The 23,766-nt window shown below is 36.7% G+C and overlaps 1 protein-coding gene across 2 annotated transcripts in view; it reads right to left on the minus strand.

The window, feature by feature from the left end:
- The window catches only part of LOC145986555 (little elongation complex subunit 2-like), a 94,449-nt gene that overhangs the window by 46,357 nt on the left and 24,326 nt on the right, over positions 1 to 23,766 (minus strand). For both annotated transcript variants that reach the window (XM_083120700.1, XM_083120699.1), the window contains exon 4: positions 21,978 to 22,109. In XM_083120700.1, the coding sequence (XP_082976826.1) occupies positions 21,978 to 22,109 (132 nt within the window). The remainder of the gene's footprint in view (positions 1 to 21,977; positions 22,110 to 23,766) is intronic.

Raw genomic sequence — 23,766 nt, forward strand, 5'->3', positions numbered from 1 at the left:
AAGTCATTTACACAAGAAGGCAGGAGGATTAAAATGGTGAGTTTCTTTTGATTGTTGGTTGCCTGTGAAAAATTTAACAAATGAAAAATTACACTGCCATAGCTTGATGTATCAGGCGCGGATCCAAGGGGAGGGTGATAGGGGCGATTGCTCCTCCCAACTGCCACGTTTTGAATATATAATATTCAAGACTCATTCCTTCTGTACTTTTATCACCACATTTAACAGGCTCGAGAAGTCCACTTTATGCTCATAATAGGCTAATCGGAACAGGACCTACAGTTCAAATTTGGATCAGAACGAGTCTACAAGATGCGTTAAAAGGGAATCGGAGCTGAGACCACTGCAGAGAATGCATTTTTATTTCTTTGTTTATTTATTTTACTTCTCTGTTTAGCGTGACAATGGGAGAAATTATGACAACAACATGGGCATAGCAAAGGATGGGCGAAGTGGGTGAGTGACCGAGGCCTCACGTCCCATGGGCTTATTATAATTATTATTATTATTAATGTAATAAATAGACGTGAGAAAAATAGATGGAAAGGGCTAATTTTTGTGGCCAATAAAATTACAACATTATGTTCTTAATCGGTTATAAATTCTAGTGAAACATTACACTATGATTGAATACATCAACTATTTAGTATTTTAAATAAACCGGGTGGTAGCCGTCTGATTTTAGAATATTCAGGAAGCAAAACAACCACAACGAAAAGTTCTCTTCAAAGGTTGAGAAGGATAAACACAATTTTAGACTTCTCATAATTTAGCAGTTCGAGAACATCGAAATACATTATACACAGCAGAAACAACAGAAAATTCAAGAAACTTCATATATTTGGTGAATTTTCTTTCGAAATATGACAAATTACCACAAGAACATTTCGGAAGTACACAATAAAATGAGATTCACAATAATTAAAAACGTTCTGAAATTCAAAATGAACTGACACAAGTAATGAGCAACGAAGTCAAAATGGCTATATTAAAAAAAGTAAAATTAGCTAAGTACAGAGATTTACTAACTTCACGTTCAGTTTCAATATTTACATTCCTTATGCTCGAAACTTCTTCTTTTACATGCTAATTATTTTGTAAGTGAACGTGATGTAACACACAACAGCACAACAATGTTTTTAACATGCAACACTTATTATTTACTGTTGAAGCTCGTTACAGTAGCTACGGAACTACATTCAAAAACTGATGGCCCAACGTGTATAAGAATTCTATTCTACATTTACTTAAGAGAAAAGTTCTTAATACGGATTTCCATTCAAAAGTGGAGAGATACTGGCAGCTGCAGGATAGTACGTAAGTTTTTGAATTTTATTATTTTCAATCACTTTTCTGTAATTTCTGGCTAATAGCGACGATGTGACCAAATTAATGAAAGGACACTTACAAGGACACTCATGCCCAGATCGAGATTAGAACCCGGGAACTTCGGTGTCAAGATCGAAAGTCAGCGACTTAACACACTCGGTCACCGAACTGGCGTGTTTCTGTTATTAATGCTACATTGACTTGGCTTATTTTACTTCGTTTTTCTGCCACTTTTGGCTACTCGTGAAGATGAAGATGATGGGACAGTCACGTCACACGGAACACCCATTCCCAGGCCCGTGTTCGCATATATAACATGCTATATATGTTCAAAGGGGTTTGTATGTAAAATAGATAAATCCTGTGGCCAACAGGTGTTAAGTGTGCCAAAGCTTGGCAACCAGATTTCAGTTAGATGGCACCTAGTGAACTCATAGAATCCCATCAGCGCTCCTGTATAGAGCTTGATAGATTAGATTGCAGAATGAATGCTAGTTATTCTTTTATCTGCTATTTTATCTTAGTTATATCCTGTGTATTATATTATGTGCTAACAAAATAGAACACACAGGATTTTACTGAAGTAACTTGGATTCTTGTTGCAACACAATTATGCCTTGTTTCCATATTAAACACACTATAGCTGCTGACCAAGGCATTATTTTTTAAAAAAAATTAAAAGCACTTTACACGTTATGTTTCCACCCTATATCTCATGGATTCCTGTTATTCGGATGACAAGAAAAACTGTAGGACCCCTCCCGATAAGGTTTTTCCCTACCGTTTGGTAAGAGACCTCGTAGCCCTATACTAGGTGTGATAGTACATGAAGTTTTCCGAGCTAGTACGAGTTCGTCTGCTCTGGAATATTGCTGGGTTGGGAAGGTCCTATGTTTGCTCAGCATACACTGTTGTTATGCTGGGGTGAACTTGGCCAGCTTAGCACGGTACAGTTACAGTAATAGCAGTAATCCCTGAGATCTTCCATGTTACTTCAGGAAAATGTAGCTATGTAGTATGAAGTAAGTCTTGATAGCCAGTGTCTGTGGATGTATGCAAATAGCAGGTATGTAATGTAAGACTACTAATGTTTTTTTCCTTTTGGGTCTGAAGTAATTCCTTAAGGTTGTAGGTTAGGTTGAGTGATAGGTATTCCAAGTGCTTTGTGCAATTGTTATTACCTTAGATTTAACCATGTCAGTATTGGAGACTCAAAAGGAAGAATGGTGTATTACAAGAGATCACTAAAGACATGAAAGCGAGATCTTGTTATACACAGATGCAATCGACATTTATATCGAGTGTATTTGCAAGCGATATATCAAGTCGATTGAAGTTGGTTCTCTGGCGCAAGGCTGTAAGGTACAAATGGCCTTGCATCCCTCTTCCAACTAAAAAAAAAAAGAGGCCCTCACAGATGGTAGAGATGTTGATGGCGTTGTGAGGCTTTGAACTGACATCTACCTGTACCAACCAAGCCACATTTTTCAGGATCTTAAGAGACACAGATTGCCCAAGAACCATCGACAGAATTATGGAAGCTATTGCACCTGCAGGAAAGCATATCAGATGTCCTAAATTCACGGCCTCAAAATCAACAACACAAGGATGTTCACAAAGACGAATTCTAGGTCCAGAATTGTGGAATCTAAACTTGAAACCATCTCTAGAAAAATTTGGAAATATTTCGGGATCAGAAGCACAAATAGACTATGCAGATGACGTAATAATTGTAATATGAGGTAAATCAAGAACAGAGTTGAGAGGAAGTCCAGTATTGCGATAAACTCTTTTGAGAACTTGTGTGATACGGCGAAATTGATGATTGCCACCCAGGAGACCCACTTTATAATCCTACAGGGTAAGCTGAATGCTAATAAACACCCACAGATGAAACTTAGAGAAAAATCTTAGAAGAGTAAAGGAAGCTAAATATCTAGGTGTGAAATTACGAGAAATGCACCAATGACATGGATTATGTAACTTCAAACGCTGAGTTTGTACTAAATAAATTGGTAGCAAAAGGTTCAAATACATTCAAACTTCCTATGTCGCTTATAAACTCATACATATTCATAGCCTACAACGCGATTGTTGCGACGGACCAATCTGAGTAGACTACCTAAAATATTCAGTCCGTTTGATTTGGCTCTGGCCCGAGATAGTGCTTGACATGACGTAGATACCGGCATTTTTGTCTCGTAACGTCTCGCTTATCTACGCACATATCTTTAGCATGCAGACAATTATATTTATATTGCATAACAAGTACTAACCTGTGTTATAAGAGTTGTTCAAAGTTGTTCACGCGTTATCTCGACCCAGAGCCAAAACGAACGCACTATACAACATATGTAACAAAATAACTTCATAAAAAATGAAGACGATCATTAGAATAAATGGTGCATTTCAAACATCATTACTGATAATTACGGGACTATGGCTTATCGACAAAATAATCAAACACAGAGCCACCATATGCTGGTGCAAGAAAGGCCAAGAAGAGAGAGTTTACGAAGTAATTGGCAGATATGCCCCTACAATTGCCAAATTAGCTCCCAGATCATCCAGGAGTGGAAGGAAGAATGGACTAACAGCCTACATGGCAGGAGACTTCTTCCCATGTATAAGAGAGAGGCTGATGACGACAGATTGCTGTCGTTCACTCTCCAACGAGGAATGGACACTTCACTTACGGTAAATGGTCGACCATAAGAAGACTGAACTCTTAGAACAGATTAAAGAATATACTAAAGTCGGAATCACGAACCTTCCGACCCTCTGTAAAGAAACGTCTCACTTCGAGTAACGTATCACTCCACGTCAGCTGTTCGTGAATGCCGTGGCCATCATATGCTGTTCACTGGTACTTCACCCGATCTTTAATTTTACATACCATGAGCTATAAGAAAATTTCGATAAGTTATTGAATACGTGTTCTTGTTCAAGAATGAACATATTTTTCTACGCCAAATGTTCCATTTATCTGACACTGTGTTAACAGTTCCCTTTCCCCCTCCTCTTTCAGTATGAAATCGCCAAAGTAAAACTTACAAGAGAGTGAGAGATTCGTTTCAGTAAATTCAAGCCTTTTGGTTTTGTTGCTGCCTCTTCCACCAAATTATTGCCCAACATTGTTGACATACAGTGTATTGTTTTCTCCTTTGTGCAACAAATATACCACCAGTTTTAGCGGAAGCTAAACAAAGATAAGCCGAGGAATAAAAGGAGATTGTTTATATTTGTTTGTTTCTCGTGCACTTGAAAACAATAAGACAATAATAATCACATTATTTAAAGACCCACGTCTCATGTAAGTAATGTATTTTCTTACCTTGATTCAGCAGTTCCTTTTTGAACTGGAGGCATTTTCGGCGCTAGACAACGATATCGTCCCTGTCAATGAGTGTCGTCTGTCAAATTTGCTTCCCCAAAACGAAGTCAACGTGCCACAAGAGGCGATTTAACGTCGAACCGGGAGATCGTCATCATCACTATTAACATCAGCCAATATCTTCTTCAGTGGACAGCTAGCTCTTTGATTGAAAAAATACAAATGCACCTTGCGCCGTATTGTGCTTATCTCAAAATCGGTGTACTTGTTTATGCAAGCAACAACGTGTTCCTTCACGGGACTCACAACTTGACCGGTCGTTTTCCTTTCTTTCACCAGACCGAAAACAAAAGACGCAGAGACACAACTACACTCGGACACTAACTGCACTGCTTTCTCAGGATAGCACCGGCACAACGTCATATACATGTTAAGATCAAGCTGCTTCTCGCCACTTCTCAAATGGCTGTATTTCCGAAAGAAACTCTGAGTACACTGAGACCTTCCTGCATGCATGGAAGTCGCCATGTTCGAATCTGGTGCTATTTTCTTGCTGCTCACGTGATCGGTTGTAATTTATACAATCATCACATATTATTATTATAAAGAGAAACCTTTAATGAAAATATATTTTAAAATGTTTATCCCAATGTAATTTACACATTTTTCTTGCATTGGCGTACTTTTATAAAACGGACTACGTGCTGCGGAAGAAATCCGTTATTAGGCTGTTGCCAACCTCAAGACTTCTCACTAAGTCAAGTACAAAAACGGAAGTGATGCGGGGGGGGGGGGGGGTGCAGAGGTGTTCACACTCCGGAATACTTTTGCGGGTGAAGAAGGGTGAGTCCTGACGATGAGGGTGAGGGCAGGCCGTCAGGGTGGGGGAGGTTGAATTAAAAGGAACACCCCTCAACAAGGGAGAGAAAAAAGTGACAATATTTAAGAATTCACCTTATTTTGTATGTAGGGTACAAGAAAATGTGACTGCCTCAAAATATTTGTGTATCTTACTGTTTCCTTTCCCCACTTTTTTTTGCCAGGGACAATGCTTCACTAAGTTTCCGTTTTAGTTTCCCTTGGTGATTTTGCTGCATAAACCAGCATTTTCAAATGGGTTGACAAGGACATACGAGTGTGTTTTTGGATGATGTATCTTTAGAGACATTGAGATACACTCTGGAGGATACTGGAACGTGTGGCATTGAGCTGTAGATCGACCACGTTGTGAGACACGTACACATTTGTCATTAGATGTATTTTGTGTTTGATTTTTGTTATTTATCGTCGCTTTTCTTCCATTTTTGGCTAATCCCGACGATGCGGATGGGTGATCGTCAGATGAAATTTATGAAGGGACACCCACAAATAACACCCATGCCGGGATTCGAACCAGGGAACTTCGGTGGCGAGTCCGAAAGTCTGCCACCAGGCAAGGTGTACATTTTGATTTTTCATTTTTTACATATGTACGTTACCCATCATATGTGAAAGGCTTACCCATCATATTTTTGAGCAGGAGCTGACAAGGCCTGCCAGGGTCAACATTTTTTAATTGAACGGGGTATGGTACGACACTCCCTTTTGCGAGACAATTTTTAAAATTGAAATTGTAATTATTAAGAGTTTAAATTGAATTTTCTGCGATTTATCAAAATTTAAAAAACACCCAACAGGTCACCAGTGAAACACTGCTTATTCCGCGTCGTTTGACAAATGGTATATCTTTACACCTTGTGGCTATGTGGAGTATTTTATTTTCCTAAGTTGGCAACACTGTTAAGGTACACGTGCTTCTGTTTACAGAAGGTCTTAAGTTCTATGATTCTCACTTTAGACTGATTTTTTAAGACAACATTTTATTAATTTTGTTTCCTGAGTCCTTTGCAATGATTGATTCACAGTTTCCAAATTCCTCAGCACACAAAATAACATTATGTTTAAGTACTGCATCATATGAGTGATGCTTCTGTCTCCCCATTTTTAATGTACGTTTGATGTGCACTTTGCAAAAGTTGGCTCACTGACCACCACGTTACTGCAAAGAGCATGAGAACAAACCACAGTGTTCACCAATAAAAATAAACTGACTCTTTGTTGTAAAATGCTGATTGTTCTAACACAATAAGTTTAAAGGAAACAAAATTTTGTTAAGGGGGTTCTAAAGCCAAGTTAAAGCATAGGCCCAAATTTCAATGGATAACCATACAACTAATATAGATTCAGTAAGGAAAAAATCTTCCGATATAAAAGATTGTTTTATTCACTAGAACTTGTGAGCCTTACAATTTTGTTACGACTGAAGGTGTATATAAGTAAATAACAAAAAATGAAAGGTCTCCGTCATGTTCAAACTTCTGTGTACAGATGGCGCTGAAGAGGTAGTTTTGTCAATACCGGTGCATTTTTTTTCTTTTATGATTAATATGGAAGTATCACCATATTTGGCTAGCAACAGTGACAAAAATATAATGGCATGTTTATTATTATGATGTAATGTTACACGTGATACAGAAAACACACAAACATTAAAAAAAAACATATATTGTGCTCGTTATTTTAAAAAAAAAGGCAATGGAAATTTTCATAAGTGAACTAGAAGTATTAAAAAAAAAAAACATTATTTAGCACTGAATTGGAAAATTCAGGCTGCGGTTCAAATATTTCAGGCACCCTGTATTTTTGATTAACTGATTTGATTGATTTAGTTTATTTTACTTCGCTTTTTTGCCACTTTTGGCTAATTGCGAAGATGGGGATAAGTGATGATGTGATGAATCGACATTTACCAACACCCATGTTCAGGCCGGGATTCGAAGCAGAGACCCCTGGCGTCGTAGTGCGATGCGGTAAGCACTCAGCCACAGGAGCTGGTGCCCTGTATTTTTCTACCCCTGTTTATGCATACATACTCTGATCAATACGTCATCGATTCCATGGTTGACCTAAATTTTCAAGATCAAATACCCAAGAAAAATGTGCACCTGGAATTCGAAGAAATACGGTATTTATATTTCATAATACTTTGCTGACATGTGCTTGAAGATATTGTATCTATTCACATTGAGATGTAAATTTTAAAGAACGGATTGGGACTTTGCCTTCTCATCTCGGCAAGGGGCCCCGCAATATGATGCTACTCCAATGGATAACAATATGCAATAATAACCATCCATTCCACCCTGGACCTCTTTACAAAGCAAATCTGTAAAATCTGTAGAGCATAGTTGTCTCCTGCTAAAGGAACCATATATTGTTCATATAAAACAATGCAATTGTATGTTTGGTGAGGTATCAGACTCTGAAATTTGCTACTTCTAACAGTAATTTCTGGATCCGCCACTGTGATGTATCTAGTAATGTTACACATACATTATCTTTGAATACCACTGAATTAAAACACATGAGGATGGCATAGGCATGCACAGACCCTCTCATTAAGGGGGCAAAAGCCTTGAAAGTTCAGTTGGGAAAGAAAAACCTCATTTTATCTCACTGTTTTAGTTTTATTGCATACATGGGTATATACATGTGTGTGTGTGTGAGTGAGTGTGTGTGTGTGTGCATATATACATATATCATATTATTTAAATACAACCAATTCATCCACCCCATAACGAACCAACAGCAAAAATGATATAAATTGTCTCTGAAATGTGCACGCTCCTTTTGCTCCAAACAAAACTGTTATAGCAGCAACTGTCTGAAGCACTTAATTGTTCTTGCTTCTCTCTGGTCATTTATAATGCACTACAGAAAACAATTTGCAAGCAAAGCAAGCAAGAAAATTTTACGAAATGTATTGTTGTTTTTATAAAATTTGCCCCTCTGTGGCCCCTGCAGGTGCTCTTGGCCATCGGGAAGAAATGATGCTACAAAGACATGAAAACTAATTCCATTTTGAGTAGCCATTTGTCCTGCTACTCTTAATTTCTGCTAGTCTTGTTTTCTCTTACTTCACTGTATGCTCCCCCTAGAATTGATTTCCGTCCAAGGTTGGGATAAGGCAATGCCCCTCTGCCCTTTGTGGTTGGGGCACTGCACCCCCCTCCCTCACAGTTGCTTTGAATTTTCTTCGGTTGAACTACTTCATTTTTTCCAATAATATTGTTTAATAACAGTCATAAGATTCCTCTACACTAAATTTCTATGTGAAAGTATAATAATGTAGGGGCATGGAACGTCTAGAAGGGGGGGGGGGGGAGACAAGGATGACCATACCTCCCTCTTCGAAAATGCATATCAACCTAAAAGTATATATTTCACCCCTATAATTTGATTTCAGTCATAGTAATTTATATTAATTATTATGTAATTGGGGGACACAGGTATGTGATAATTTAAAATTCAAGTCGAGTTTCTGAGGGGGCAGCAGTATTATCGGGGTAATAAGCCCATGGAAAAACATCTTGCTTGTCCCTATGTGGAAAAAATCTGCGAACAACTGTGAATAGGGAAGGCAATTGCTCCCCTTGCCCCCCGTGTGCATGCCAATGTGGGTCGGTCCCCGTGGCAGAGTGGTTAGCACATTGTGCTACGACGCCCAAGGGTCCTGGGCCGGAATCCCAGCAATGGTGTTGGTGAGTGTCCATTCATCAATTTATCATATCATTACTCATTTCCATCTTCGCAATTAGCCAAAACTGGAAGAAAAGTGAAGTAAAATAAACTAAATCAACCAATCAAACTAAAACATATTGGCGAGTTGGAATGTGGTTTTCTTTGTTGGAAATATTTTTCAGTTTGAGCATGCATTGTCAAGTTGATAATTTTTTAATTTTGCATCAAGCTAAACACATTTATAACATATCATGACAAAAAGTACAGAAGAATCAACATTGAATTCATTCTCTTGATCAGTTCCATAACAACAAATGATTATGAAATTAGGTAAACAATGATGGGCATTAGATATATAATAGTGGTAATCGCTATTGTCTTGTATTCAAGGAGCCCCAGACTAATTACACATAACTTGGCGGGGGCACTTGCCCACCTAACAAATTTTCAGAATTAACAAGCTAACGCAATTTGCGTTAACCTTCTGGGACCTGAGAAGCAAGTTAATGAGCAATTTTTATGATTTTGCAAATGTAACCGTAACTTTTTTTTATGGGATAGAAAGCTTTTTGATTAATCCCCCCAAAAGGTATGCCCATGTTCGATTCAGATCCCCAAAAGTTAGGTCCCATACTATAGATTTCTGGGGATGGGTGTCAAAATGTCACTTTAAAAATTGTAGGCACAGTCCCGATTAGCTGTTCTGATCATAAAATGGACTTGGCCTTTTCTTTCTGTCAAGATACAAATCTAAATCGGCAATTTTCAGCAATTATTTAAAAGCTTTGTTCAAGCTTTTTTAAGCTGAGTACCATAAAACGAAGTGTGGAATGACTCCATTTACCATTTAAAATTGTCGAGTTACCCCCCGCAATCCCTCTTCTCTAGCAGCCACAAACATATGTGTGTGTGTACACACACACACACACACACACACACACAAACACAAACACACACACACAGATACATACGAGGCACATGTAAAAAAAAAAGGGCCAGTAGTGGGATTGACTGTATTACCAGCACCACTTACAAGTGTAGAAAGTATGAACCCCCCTCAAGCAGATTTGGCTATACTTAAAACAAGCTCAACATGAGCATATGAGCTTTTTGCTCAAGTGTGGAACCCTGTCTAATCCAAGATTTTTGTAAAAATGCCCTCGGGAATTTCTCGGAAAGTATGAGCCCCCCTCTGGCAGATTTGTCTACACTTAAAACAGGCTCAACATGCCCATATGAGTTTTTTGCTCAAGTGTGGAACCCCGTCTAATCCAAGATTTTTGTAAAAAATGCCCCTCGGAAAGTATGAACCCCCTCAGATTGATTTGCCTATACTTATAAAAGGCACTTCTGTGAGATTGTTGTCCATAAATTTGTTAAAAATATGCCCCTCTTGATATTTTTTTTGGCCACACTTAAAACTAGGCCACCCACACCCATACACACCCACCTATACACACCTACACCCACCCACACCCACCCACATATATTTACTTCCGGTTCACTTCCGGCTTGCCTACTTCCGGTCCACTTCCGGTTTGCCTACTTCCGGTCCACTTGTGGCCAAGTTGTGGCCTATTTCTGCTTTTTTTATCCAGCATAGATAAACAAAAATGCCAAGTCAAAAATATTGCAATCAATGCAATAAAAATATATCCAGCCCCAATTGGGTTAAGCACCAAAAGAATTGTAGTCCAGATAAAAGCAGAATAGTCACAAAAATATGCCCCAAATGCCATAGAGAATATAGCATGAAATACTTCACATATACACATAAAGATACTTGCTCTGCACAGTCATCAATATTTCCAAACAAAATTGATTGGAAATATTTGTGTGATTGCCCTGTATAACTTAGATTGCAAGGCCAAATTTTGTAATTTTGTAGACCAGGAGCTGGATCCTATGCTCCAGAAACAGGCTCTCCACAAATTATGTGAACATCATGGAGCACACAATATATTTTACAATTTTGAGAATCTCAATTTAAATTCAGGAACAAGAGATTTGGATTTGATGTATCTGGAAATATTTTTGCATCTTGAATCAACCTGCAAACAATATTACATGTTAGGCTGGGCTATTTCAACAGCAGTAAATATTTACCAAATGTTTCAATGTTAAAAAACAATCAGAATAATATCTTCCAGGAAATATAGATACCTGAACATGCAAACATATTTTGAAAGAAGAAACATTGCAAGATATATAAAATCAGACCACCTGTTGGATTGTTTTAGGGAAAAATTTGAAAATCTATCAGAGTATGATTTTTTTAAAGTGCAAAATGAAACAGAGGCAAGATGGGTACTTGACAGTGATGTTGGGTTTGGGTATGTGAGCATAGAATTGGGTTCTGAATATGATGATTTTGAATCCAATACATACTGGCATAGAATTGATGCATACCTGTTGCATTGTTATTGGGGAAAATATGTTGCTTTTTTTACAAAAAGTACTTCAAGTTTAGAAAAATTTAGGTTTTACAAATTTTTCCATGATCATAGAATTTATACAAACAGCAGGTGGCCTGTTGATGACATAACATGGGACACAACAATTTCCATACTTGATGAGGCAGGAAAATTGGATGTAAATTCTGGTTTATATTTTAATGAGTTGATTATGTACCTGCTTAAAAACAATATCAATTCTGGCTTATTCAATACAAGATGGACTTAAATAATTAGAGTTTTTACACAAAATATTTTTTTGCTAACAATTTCAAGTTTCTTGAGTGGGAATATGTTGTTTTTAAGATCAGCATTGATTCTGTAGTACAGTATTGCTGTGGAACATGTCAAGTCCTTGGATTCTGTCACACCTATTCTAATACAATTAATATCACAAGTACCATTACAAGGCACGCACTGCATAAAATCATAATTCCAAGCGATGGAATGGAGTAATTATTTTTCCACGATTCCATATCATACAAAAAAATTATACTGCAATTGGAGCTTCAGCAGTTCGGGACTGTGCAATATATTGTCTACAAATGTAGGGAAAATAATATTGTACGGGTTGCAAACAAAACTCCCAAAGCTTATGTATTTCAGGTTTCTTAAATTTGAAACAGAATCCAAACTGTCTGGAAGTTCATAAAAGTGAAGCCATTCTACAAGCGGGTCTATCTCAGCTTTTGCATGATATATTTGAGCAAGAGGTGATGTGTTTATAATATTTGTTGGTATAGAGGTTTGTTCTGAGTACAATTATATCTTATTAATTATGAACAGCTCTGCTGCATGTTGTGATGATGAATATCTAGTCCCTAAACCTAACAGAGCTGTGCAGTGATGTTGTTATTGGGAACAGGATTCAAATCCTACACAGATTTATGGATAGGAGTGAAGAATTAATTTTTGCCATGAAATTATATCTAGATACTCAATATCCCTGTGCAATAATGCTGTTATTGGGAACAGGATTCAAATCCTACACAGATACAGATTCTTGCTGAGCTTAATAGGTGATTGTCATGGAAGATACTCAATATTTCTGCTGTTATTAGGTACAAAATTCAATTACACAGACACAGATATAAATAATAATGCATAGAGAACTGTGGTTTCTATAAATCTATACTCAATATCCCTATACCTGACAGCTGTGCGGTGATGCTGTTATTGGGAACAAGATTCAAATCCCACACAGAAACAGATTTTTGCTGGGCTTAGAACTATTATGGATAGGTGATTGCCATGAAATAATATCCCTATACCTGACAGAGCTGTGCAGTGATGCTGTTATTGGGAACAATTTTAACAGAGCTGTGTTTTCCATAAATCTATACTCAATATCCCTATACCTGACAGAGCTGTGCAGTGATGCTGTTATTGGAACAGGATTCAAATATACAGATCCTTGCTAAACTTAGAACTATGCCATGAACAAAACTGTGCGGTGATATAATTATTGGGAACAAGCTTCAAATCCCCGCACAAATACAGATTCTTGCTGAGCTTAGAGTGAAGATACCAGTGATATAATTATTGGGAACAGGATTCAAATTTTGGAACTATTATGGATAGGTGATTACCATGAAGATACTCAATATTTTTGTTATTAGGTACAAGATTCAATTATACAGATACAAAAATATTCATTAACAGAGCTGTGCGGTGATGTTGTTATTGGGAACAGGATTCAAATCTTACACAGATACAGAGCGGAATTATTATGGATAGGTGATTGTCATGAAGATAGATACTCAATATCCCTATACATGACAGAGCTGTGCAATAATGTTATTATTGGGAATTGGAACTTAGGTACAAGATTCAATTACACAGATACAGACACGGAAATAATATCTAGATAATATTTTTTAACAGAGCTGTAGTTTCCATAAATTTATACTCAATATCCTATACCGTGCAGTGATGCTATTATTGGGAACAAGCTTCAAATCATGGATAGGTGATTGTCATGAGGATAGATATTAGACACAGACACAGAAATAATATTTTCCATAAATCTATACTCAATATCCCTATACCTGACAGAGCTGTGCGGTGATGTTGTTATTGGGAACAGGATTCAAATCATGGATAGGTGATTGCCATGAGGATAGATATTAGATATAGATATAGAAATAATATTTATCCATAAATCTATACTCAATATCCCTATATTTAATAGAGCTGTGTAGTGATGCTGTTATTGGGAACAGGATTCAAATCATGGATAGGTGATTGCCCTATACCTAACAAAGCTGTGCGGTGATATAATTATTGGGAACAGGATTCAAATCTTACACAGATACAGAGCGGAATTATTATGGATAGGTGATTGTCATGAAGATAGATATTAGACACAAATACAAACAGATACAGAGCCTTGCTGAGCTTGGAATTATTATAGATAGGTAATTGTCATAAAGAACACAGAGAATGAAATAATATCTAGTAAATAAATTTTTGTAAATCTATACTCAATATTCTTTTGACAGAGCTGTGCGGTCATAATGTTATTGGGAACAGGATTCAAATCATGGATAAGTGATTGCCATGAAGAGGTAAATAATATTTATCCATAAATCTATACTCAATATCCCTATACCTGACAGAGCTGTGCGGTGAAGCTGTTATTGAGAGGATTCAAATCCTACACAAATACAAATCCTTGCTGAGCTTAGAATTATTATAGATAGGTGTGTTATTGAGAACAGCATTCAAATCCTACACAGATACAAATCCTTGCTGTGCTTAGAATTATTATGGAAAAGTGATTGTCATGAAGATAGATATTAGATACAAATTTTATAAATCTATACTCAATATCCCTATACCTGATAGAGCTGTGCGGTGATGCTGTTATTGGGAAGAAGCTTTAATACTGAGCTTGGAATTATTATAGATAGGTGATTGCCATGTAGATAGATATTAGACACAAATTTTATAAATCTATACTCAATATTCCTATACCTGATAGAGCTGTGCGGTGATGCTGTTATTGGGAAGAAGCTTTAATACTGAGCTTGGAATTATTATAGAAAGGCATGAAGATAGATATTAGATACAGACACAGAAAATAAAATAATATTTAGTATTAATTCTATACTTAATATCCCTATCTCTAACAATTACAAATCCCACACAGATACAGAGCCTTGCTGAGCTTGGAATTATTATGGACAGGTGATTACTATGGAAATAACATCTAATAGAGCCTTGCTGATATTTCTACAGCATGGAATTGTTATGAATCCCTAACAGAGCTGTGTTGTGTAGGTACATATCTCACACATAGATATAGAGCCTTGTTGATATTGTTATTGTCATAATCCCTATCTCTAACAGAGCTGTGTTGTGTAGGTTGCTTTGAAAATATTATTTACTCTTGCTGATATGTTATGGATAAGATGTGAATAATACATACCCTAATAATCTGATTCTGATATTTTCCACTATTGTTCCTTTATAAACGTTTCAACATACGTTCCAGTTTTGTACCTGACAGAGCTGTGCGGTGAAGCTGTTATTGAGAGGATTCAAATCCTCAAAACTGGAACGTATGTTGAAACGTTTATAAAGGAACAATAGTGGAAAATATCAGAATCAGATTATTAGGGTATGTATTATTCACATCTTATCCATAACATATCAGCAAGAGTAAATAATATTTTCAAAGCAACCTACACAACACAGCTCTGTTAGAGATAGGGATTATGACAATAACAATATCAACAAGGCTCTATATCTATGTGTGAGATATGTACCTACACAACACAGCTCTGTTAGGGATTCATAACAATTCCATGCTGTAGAAATATCAGCAAGGCTCTATTAGATGTTATTTCCATAGTAATCACCTGTCCATAATAATTCCAAGCTCAGCAAGGCTCTGTATCTGTGTGGGATTTGTAATTGTTAGAGATAGGGATATTAAGTATAGAATTAATACTAAATATTATTTTATTTTCTGTGTCTGTATCTAATATCTATCTTCATGCCTTTCTATAATAATTCCAAGCTCAGTATTAAAGCTTCTTCCCAATAACAGCATCACCGCACAGCTCTATCAGGTATAGGAATATTGAGTATAGATTTATAAAATTTGTGTCTAATATCTATCTACATGGCAATCACCTATCTATAATAATTCCAAGCTCAGTATTAAAGCTTCTTCCCAATAACAGCATCACCGCACAGCTCTATCAGGTATAGGGATATTGAGTATAGATTTATAAAATTTGTATCTAATATCTATCTTCATGACAATCACTTTTCCATAATAATTCTAAGCACAGCAAGGATTTGTATCTGTGTAGGATTTGAATGCTGTTCTCAATAACACACCTATCTATAATAATTCTAAGCTCAGCAAGGATTTGTATTTGTGTAGGATTTGAATCCTCTCAATAACAGCTTCACCGCACAGCTCTGTCAGGTATAGGGATATTGAGTATAGATTTATGGATAAATATTATTTACCTCTTCATGGCAATCACTTATCCATGATTTGAATCCTGTTCCCAATAACATTATGACCGCACAGCTCTGTCAAAAGAATATTGAGTATAGATTTACAAAAATTTATTTACTAGATATTATTTCATTCTCTGTGTTCTTTATGACAATTACCTATCTATAATAATTCCAAGCTCAGCAAGGCTCTGTATCTGTTTGTATTTGTGTCTAATATCTATCTTCATGACAATCACCTATCCATAATAATTCCGCTCTGTATCTGTGTAAGATTTGAATCCTGTTCCCAATAATTATATCACCGCACAGCTTTGTTAGGTATAGGGCAATCACCTATCCATGATTTGAATCCTGTTCCCAATAACAGCATCACTACACAGCTCTATTAAATATAGGGATATTGAGTATAGATTTATGGATAAATATTATTTCTATATCTATATCTAATATCTATCCTCATGGCAATCACCTATCCATGATTTGAATCCTGTTCCCAATAACAACATCACCGCACAGCTCTGTCAGGTATAGGGATATTGAGTATAGATTTATGGAAAATATTATTTCTGTGTCTGTGTCTAATATCTATCCTCATGACAATCACCTATCCATGATTTGAAGCTTGTTCCCAATAATAGCATCACTGCACGGTATAGGATATTGAGTATAAATTTATGGAAACTACAGCTCTGTTAAAAAATATTATCTAGATATTATTTCCGTGTCTGTATCTGTGTAATTGAATCTTGTACCTAAGTTCCAATTCCCAATAATAACATTATTGCACAGCTCTGTCATGTATAGGGATATTGAGTATCTATCTTCATGACAATCACCTATCCATAATAATTCCGCTCTGTATCTGTGTAAGATTTGAATCCTGTTCCCAATAACAACATCACCGCACAGCTCTGTTAATGAATATTTTTGTATCTGTATAATTGAATCTTGTACCTAATAACAAAAATATTGAGTATCTTCATGGTAATCACCTATCCATAATAGTTCCAAAATTTGAATCCTGTTCCCAATAATTATATCACTGGTATCTTCACTCTAAGCTCAGCAAGAATCTGTATTTGTGCGGGGATTTGAAGCTTGTTCCCAATAATTATATCACCGCACAGTTTTGTTCATGGCATAGTTCTAAGTTTAGCAAGGATCTGTATATTTGAATCCTGTTCCAATAACAGCATCACTGCACAGCTCTGTCAGGTATAGGGATATTGAGTATAGATTTATGGAAAACACAGCTCTGTTAAAATTGTTCCCAATAACAGCATCACTGCACAGCTCTGTCAGGTATAGGGATATTATTTCATGGCAATCACCTATCCATAATAGTTCTAAGCCCAGCAAAAATCTGTTTCTGTGTGGGATTTGAATCTTGTTCCCAATAACAGCATCACCGCACAGCTGTCAGGTATAGGGATATTGAGTATAGATTTATAGAAACCACAGTTCTGTATGCATTATTATTTATATCTGTGTCTGTGTAATTGAATTTTGTACCTAATAACAGCAGAAATATTGAGTATCTTCCATGACAATCACCTATTAAGCTCAGCAAGAATCTGTATCTGTGTAGGATTTGAATCCTGTTCCCAATAACAGCATTATTGCACAGGGATATTGAGTATCTAGATATAATTTCATGGCAAAAATTAATTCTTCACTCCTATCCATAAATCTGTGTAGGATTTGAATCCTGTTCCCAATAACAACATCACTGCACAGCTCTGTTAGGTTTAGGGACTAGATATTCATCATCACAACATGCAGCAGAGCTGTTCATAATTAATAAGATATAATTGTACTCAGAACAAACCTCTATACCAACAAATATTATAAACACATCACCTCTTGCTCAAATATATCATGCAAAAGCTGAGATAGACCCGCTTGTAGAATGGCTTCACTTTTATGAACTTCCAGACAGTTTGGATTCTGTTTCAAATTTAAGAAACCTGAAATACATAAGCTTTGGGAGTTTTGTTTGCAACCCGTACAATATTATTTTCCCTACATTTGTAGACAATATATTGCACAGTCCCGAACTGCTGAAGCTCCAATTGCAGTATAATTTTTTTGTATGATATGGAATCGTGGAAAAATAATTACTCCATTCCATCGCTTGGAATTATGATTTTATGCAGTGCGTGCCTTGTAATGGTACTTGTGATATTAATTGTATTAGAATAGGTGTGACAGAATCCAAGGACTTGACATGTTCCACAGCAATACTGTACTACAGAATCAATGCTGATCTTAAAAACAACATATTCCCACTCAAGAAACTTGAAATTGTTAGCAAAAAAATATTTTGTGTAAAAACTCTAATTATTTAAGTCCATCTTGTATTGAATAAGCCAGAATTGATATTGTTTTTAAGCAGGTACATAATCAACTCATTAAAATATAAACCAGAATTTACATCCAATTTTCCTGCCTCATCAAGTATGGAAATTGTTGTGTCCCATGTTATGTCATCAACAGGCCACCTGCTGTTTGTATAAATTCTATGATCATGGAAAAATTTGTAAAACCTAAATTTTTCTAAACTTGAAGTACTTTTTGTAAAAAAAGCAACATATTTTCCCCAATAACAATGCAACAGGTATGCATCAATTCTATGCCAGTATGTATTGGATTCAAAATCATCATATTCAGAACCCAATTCTATGCTCACATACCCAAACCCAACATCACTGTCAAGTACCCATCTTGCCTCTGTTTCATTTTGCACTTTAAAAAAATCATACTCTGATAGATTTTCAAATTTTTCCCTAAAACAATCCAACAGGTGGTCTGATTTTATATATCTTGCAATGTTTCTTCTTTCAAAATATGTTTGCATGTTCAGGTATCTATATTTCCTGGAAGATATTATTCTGATTGTTTTTTAACATTGAAACATTTGGTAAATATTTACTGCTGTTGAAATAGCCCAGCCTAACATGTAATATTGTTTGCAGGTTGATTCAAGATGCAAAAATATTTCCAGATACATCAAATCCAAATCTCTTGTTCCTGAATTTAAATTGAGATTCTCAAAATTGTAAAATATATTGTGTGCTCCATGATGTTCACATAATTTGTGGAGAGCCTGTTTCTGGAGCATAGGATCCAGCTCCTGGTCTACAAAATTACAAAATTTGGCCTTGCAATCTAAGTTATACAGGGCAATCACACAAATATTTCCAATCAATTTTGTTTGGAAATATTGATGACTGTGCAGAGCAAGTATCTTTATGTGTATATGTGAAGTATTTCATGCTATATTCTCTATGGCATTTGGGGCATATTTTTGTGACTATTCTGCTTTTATCTGGACTACAATTCTTTTGGTGCTTAACCCAATTGGGGCTGGATATATTTTTATTGCATTGATTGCAATATTTTTGACTTGGCATTTTTGTTTATCTATGCTGGATAAAAAAAGCAGAAATAGGCCACAACTTGGCCACAAGTGGACCGGAAGTAGGCAAACCGGAAGTGGACCGGAAGTAGGCAAGCCGGAAGTGGACCGGAAGTGAACCGGAAGTAAACCGGAAGTAAATATATGTGGGTGGGTGTGGGTGGGTGTAGGTGTGTATAGGTGGGTATGTATGGGTGTGGGTGGCCTAGTTTTAAGTGTGGCCAAAAAAAATATCAAGAGGGGCATATTTTTAACAAATTTATGGACAACAATCTCACAGAAGTGCCTTTTATAAGTATAGGCAAATCAATCTGAGGGGGTTCATACTTTCCGAGGGGCATTTTTTACAAAAATCTTGGATTAGACGGGGTTCCACACTTGAGCAAAAAGCTCATATGGGCATGTTGAGCTTGTTTTAAGTGTAGACAAATCTGCCAGAGGGGGGCTCATACTTTCCGAGAAATTCCCGAGGGCATTTTTACAAAAATCTTGGATTAGACAGGGTTCCACACTTGAGCAAAAAGCTCATATGCTCATGTTGAGCTTGTTTTAAGTATAGCCAAATCTGCTTGAGGGGGGTTCATACTTTCTACACTTGTAAGTGGTGCTGGTAATACAGTCAATCCCACTACTAGGGCCGATAATTTTTTACTTGGAACCGGCAACACTGACAAAGCTGCGCATGATCATAAGCATGCTTTAGTATCCTGTGACTGCAACAGAGGTATATTTCTCAGTGTGGAGGTGCGTACGTGCGAGTAGCAGGAAGTTGAAATTGCTGCTGTAATAGAAAATCCCGCCAAATCATGGCAACCGTGTTTTGGGACCAAAAAAAGGGTCGATTGGTTATTACAGAAAATAAAATCAAGAGCAAAAATTATTATTTTGATGCTATACAAGTGCATACCCTGTATATTTTTCTACATAGTCACCATGACCTTCCAAGCATTTTTAGTACCGTGGAACAAGTTTACGTAGACCCTCTGCATAGAAATCTGCTGCCTGGGATCTCAGCCAGTCGAGAACTGATGTCTTGAGAACTTCACTATCATCGAAACGTTGAGAAGCAAGCCACTTTTTGAGGTGAAGGAACAGAAAGTAATCACTTGGGGCAAGATCGGGACTGTATGGTGGGTGATTAAGACGTTCCCATCGGAATTTTTGAATTGTCGCAACAGTACGGTCAGCTGTGTGTGGACGAGCATTGTCATGAATAAGCAGAATTTCTAGACTGTAACATTCTTCTTCGCCGGTTGTGAATGGCACATCGCAGATTAGACAGTGTTTGGCAATACATGACTGTGATGGTCCCGGTTCCAGGAATTCCATGAGGATTACACCTTTTTGGTCCCAAAACACGGCTGCCATGATTTGGCGGGATTTTCTATTACAGCAGCCATTTCAACTTCCTGATACTTGCACGTACGCACCCTCACACTGAGAAATATACCTCTGTTGCAGGCACAGAATACTAAAGCATGCTTCTGTGCATGCGCAGCTTCGTCAGTGTTGCCAGTCCCAAGTAAAAAATTATAGGCCCTTTTTTTACATCTGCCTCGTATATATAAAGCATTATCTCATGCTGTCTCTAGACAGCCAGTAGAATTTCCCCCTCTCTGGAAATTTCTTAAATACCACACTGTATATGTGACTGTGTAAACTTGGTGTTTCATTTATACTCCTAAAACATATTTCACAATTCAAGAATGCATGTATAATCACAGCCAACAATATAACCATACTTGAACCATCAAAGCAATATTCATCATTTAATATATAAGGTACCTGAAACAGGCACGTTTGAGTTGAGTGTTTTAAGTACACTTTATGCACAGTAAGGCTAATTGGGACTGGACCTACAGTTTAAAGTGGGATCCAGACCACTTGTGCCTCCACCGGGTATCGAACCTGGGACCCCTTGGTTACAAGGCAATGACGCTACCACTGCACCATGGAGGAGGCCTCGAAACAGGCACGTATCTAGAATATGTTTTCTTTTTTTTTTGGGGGGGGGGGGTCCGAGCCAAGTGTCTCAGGAATAATAATAATAATGTTTAAATTTAAATAATTATATTAAACCAAATTAATACTAATTACAATACATAAATTAATATTATATTATTATTACATGATTAGGTAAAAAGAGTGTATAAGAACAGAGATATAACAGCGTATATTAATTACGTAGCTTACCTTGGAACTGTCTCCAATTTTCAGTAAACGTCCAGAAATGTTCCCTCTTTTGAATCTTTCGATTAGTTTTACCTTTCTGACTTTGTACACCTTTATAAACAATCAGAAACCTTAGGTGGGCCATATTGGATTCAGGTACCTTACATTTTAACATGAGACACTAAGCTTTTCACCATATTTATAGACTCTTCTAGACTGAAGTAAATCTTACCATCCATACTTCTTCCACGTATCTTCGTGCATCATGACTTAACACTTGGAATCTATTTTGATTTGTGTCTGAAAACTTCTTAATAAATTCCAAATACTCAGCTTGCTCTGGTTGGACTCTGCCTTGAAGCACCTGAAAGAATAGACATTAGTATGTATGTATAAATATACAGGGTGACCCAAAAGGCCTGCATCATAGGACAAATAACAATTTTTATTTTATTTTATTTATTAAACACTACAGGCAAATGCCCAGTTACAGTGTTTTGAGGTTAACTGAGTTCAGTTTACATACATATTGACAAGACAAGTAATTAAGAATTGGAAAGAGAAAACAAAGACAAGGGGAAAAGAACTACGTATAAGACGGAACAGAATAATCACTACATAACAACAATATATAATACAAGGGTGGTATATCATAAAGTATACAACATATTTGGTTACACTGCTATTATATACAGGGTTCACATAATAAGTTTGCTTTTAGGTCTAAATAGATCAATGTCAGGGGTATTATTGGAGACTATATTGTACAACGCGCACATCCTCCTCATGGGATCCGTTTCAGCCATCCTGGTTCTACCGCGTGAAATTTTAAAGAGGTCATTTCTGGGTCTTAATTTTGAGTATGGAACGTAAAAGTTTATTTTTGCGAGAAGTGCGGAGGAGTCTATTTTTCCATTGACAAGTTTCGAAAGGAATGTTAACTGGTGCATCTGTCTTCTTTTTTCAAGGGACGGGACACTCAGCATGTTGCGTAAGATGTCACCCGAAGTGAATTTTGGATAAATGCCATCTATTTTATATACTAAATACCTTAAGAATTTATTTTGAAGTTTCTCTATTTTTTCAATTTCCTTTATAAATAATGGGTCCCAAACGACTGAGGCATATTCAAGTTTTGATCTGACAAATGTATAGTAAAGTAGCAAAAAGGTTTCTTTTTTCTTAAACTGGCTACTCATTCTCATCACAGTAGCCATTCTCATCACAAATCCTAGGTTCCTGTGCGCTTCACTGAGGATGCGCGCAGTGTGTGTCTGGAAATTTAAAGCTTTGTCAAATGTGACTCCAAGATCAGTTACAGTATTCTCTCGTAGGATTTCTACGTCGGAAATGTTATACGAGTATTGGATGGGATGTTTGTTACGTGTGAATGACACTACTTTGCATTTCTTGAGATTGAGACTAACCTTGTTGTTCTTGCACCAATCAAGTACTTCGTTAAGTTCGTCTTGTAATTTCGTGCAGTCGTGATCACTTTTAATTTGTTTGAAAATTTTGACATCGTCCGCAAAGATTAATTTTTCGGAGCTTTTTAGTGCGTCTGGTAAATCGTTAATGAAAATCAAGTACAGCAGGGGGCCAAGGTTCGAACCTTGGGGGACACCGGAGCTGGCTATGTAATAGGAGGACCTTAGTCCTTGGTGCATGACATATTGTCGTCTATTCTGTAAATAAGAAGCAAGTAGTTTTGTAAGTTGAGGGGAGAGGCAGATGTAAGCTAGTTCTGAATTAAAGTATCGTGGTGTACCGTGTCGAAGGCCTTTGAAAAGTCCGTGTATATTACATCGACTTGTCCTTTATCGTCAATAGTTGACGCAACGTAATTTGTTAATTCGACGAGATTAGTCACAGTTGAACGGTTTTGTACAAATCCATGCTGGTGTGGAGAAAGGATAGGTTTGACATGCGAGTAAATATGATTATAAATTATTTGCTCAAAGAGTTTAGCTGGAGCTGACAGTTTCGTGATTGGTCTGTAGTTACTTATGTCTGTCTTATCT

Source organism: Lepisma saccharinum, chromosome 4 (assembly GCF_977018435.1).
Source record: "Lepisma saccharinum chromosome 4, izLepSacc3.1, whole genome shotgun sequence".
NCBI lineage: Eukaryota > Metazoa > Arthropoda > Insecta > Zygentoma > Lepismatidae > Lepisma > Lepisma saccharinum.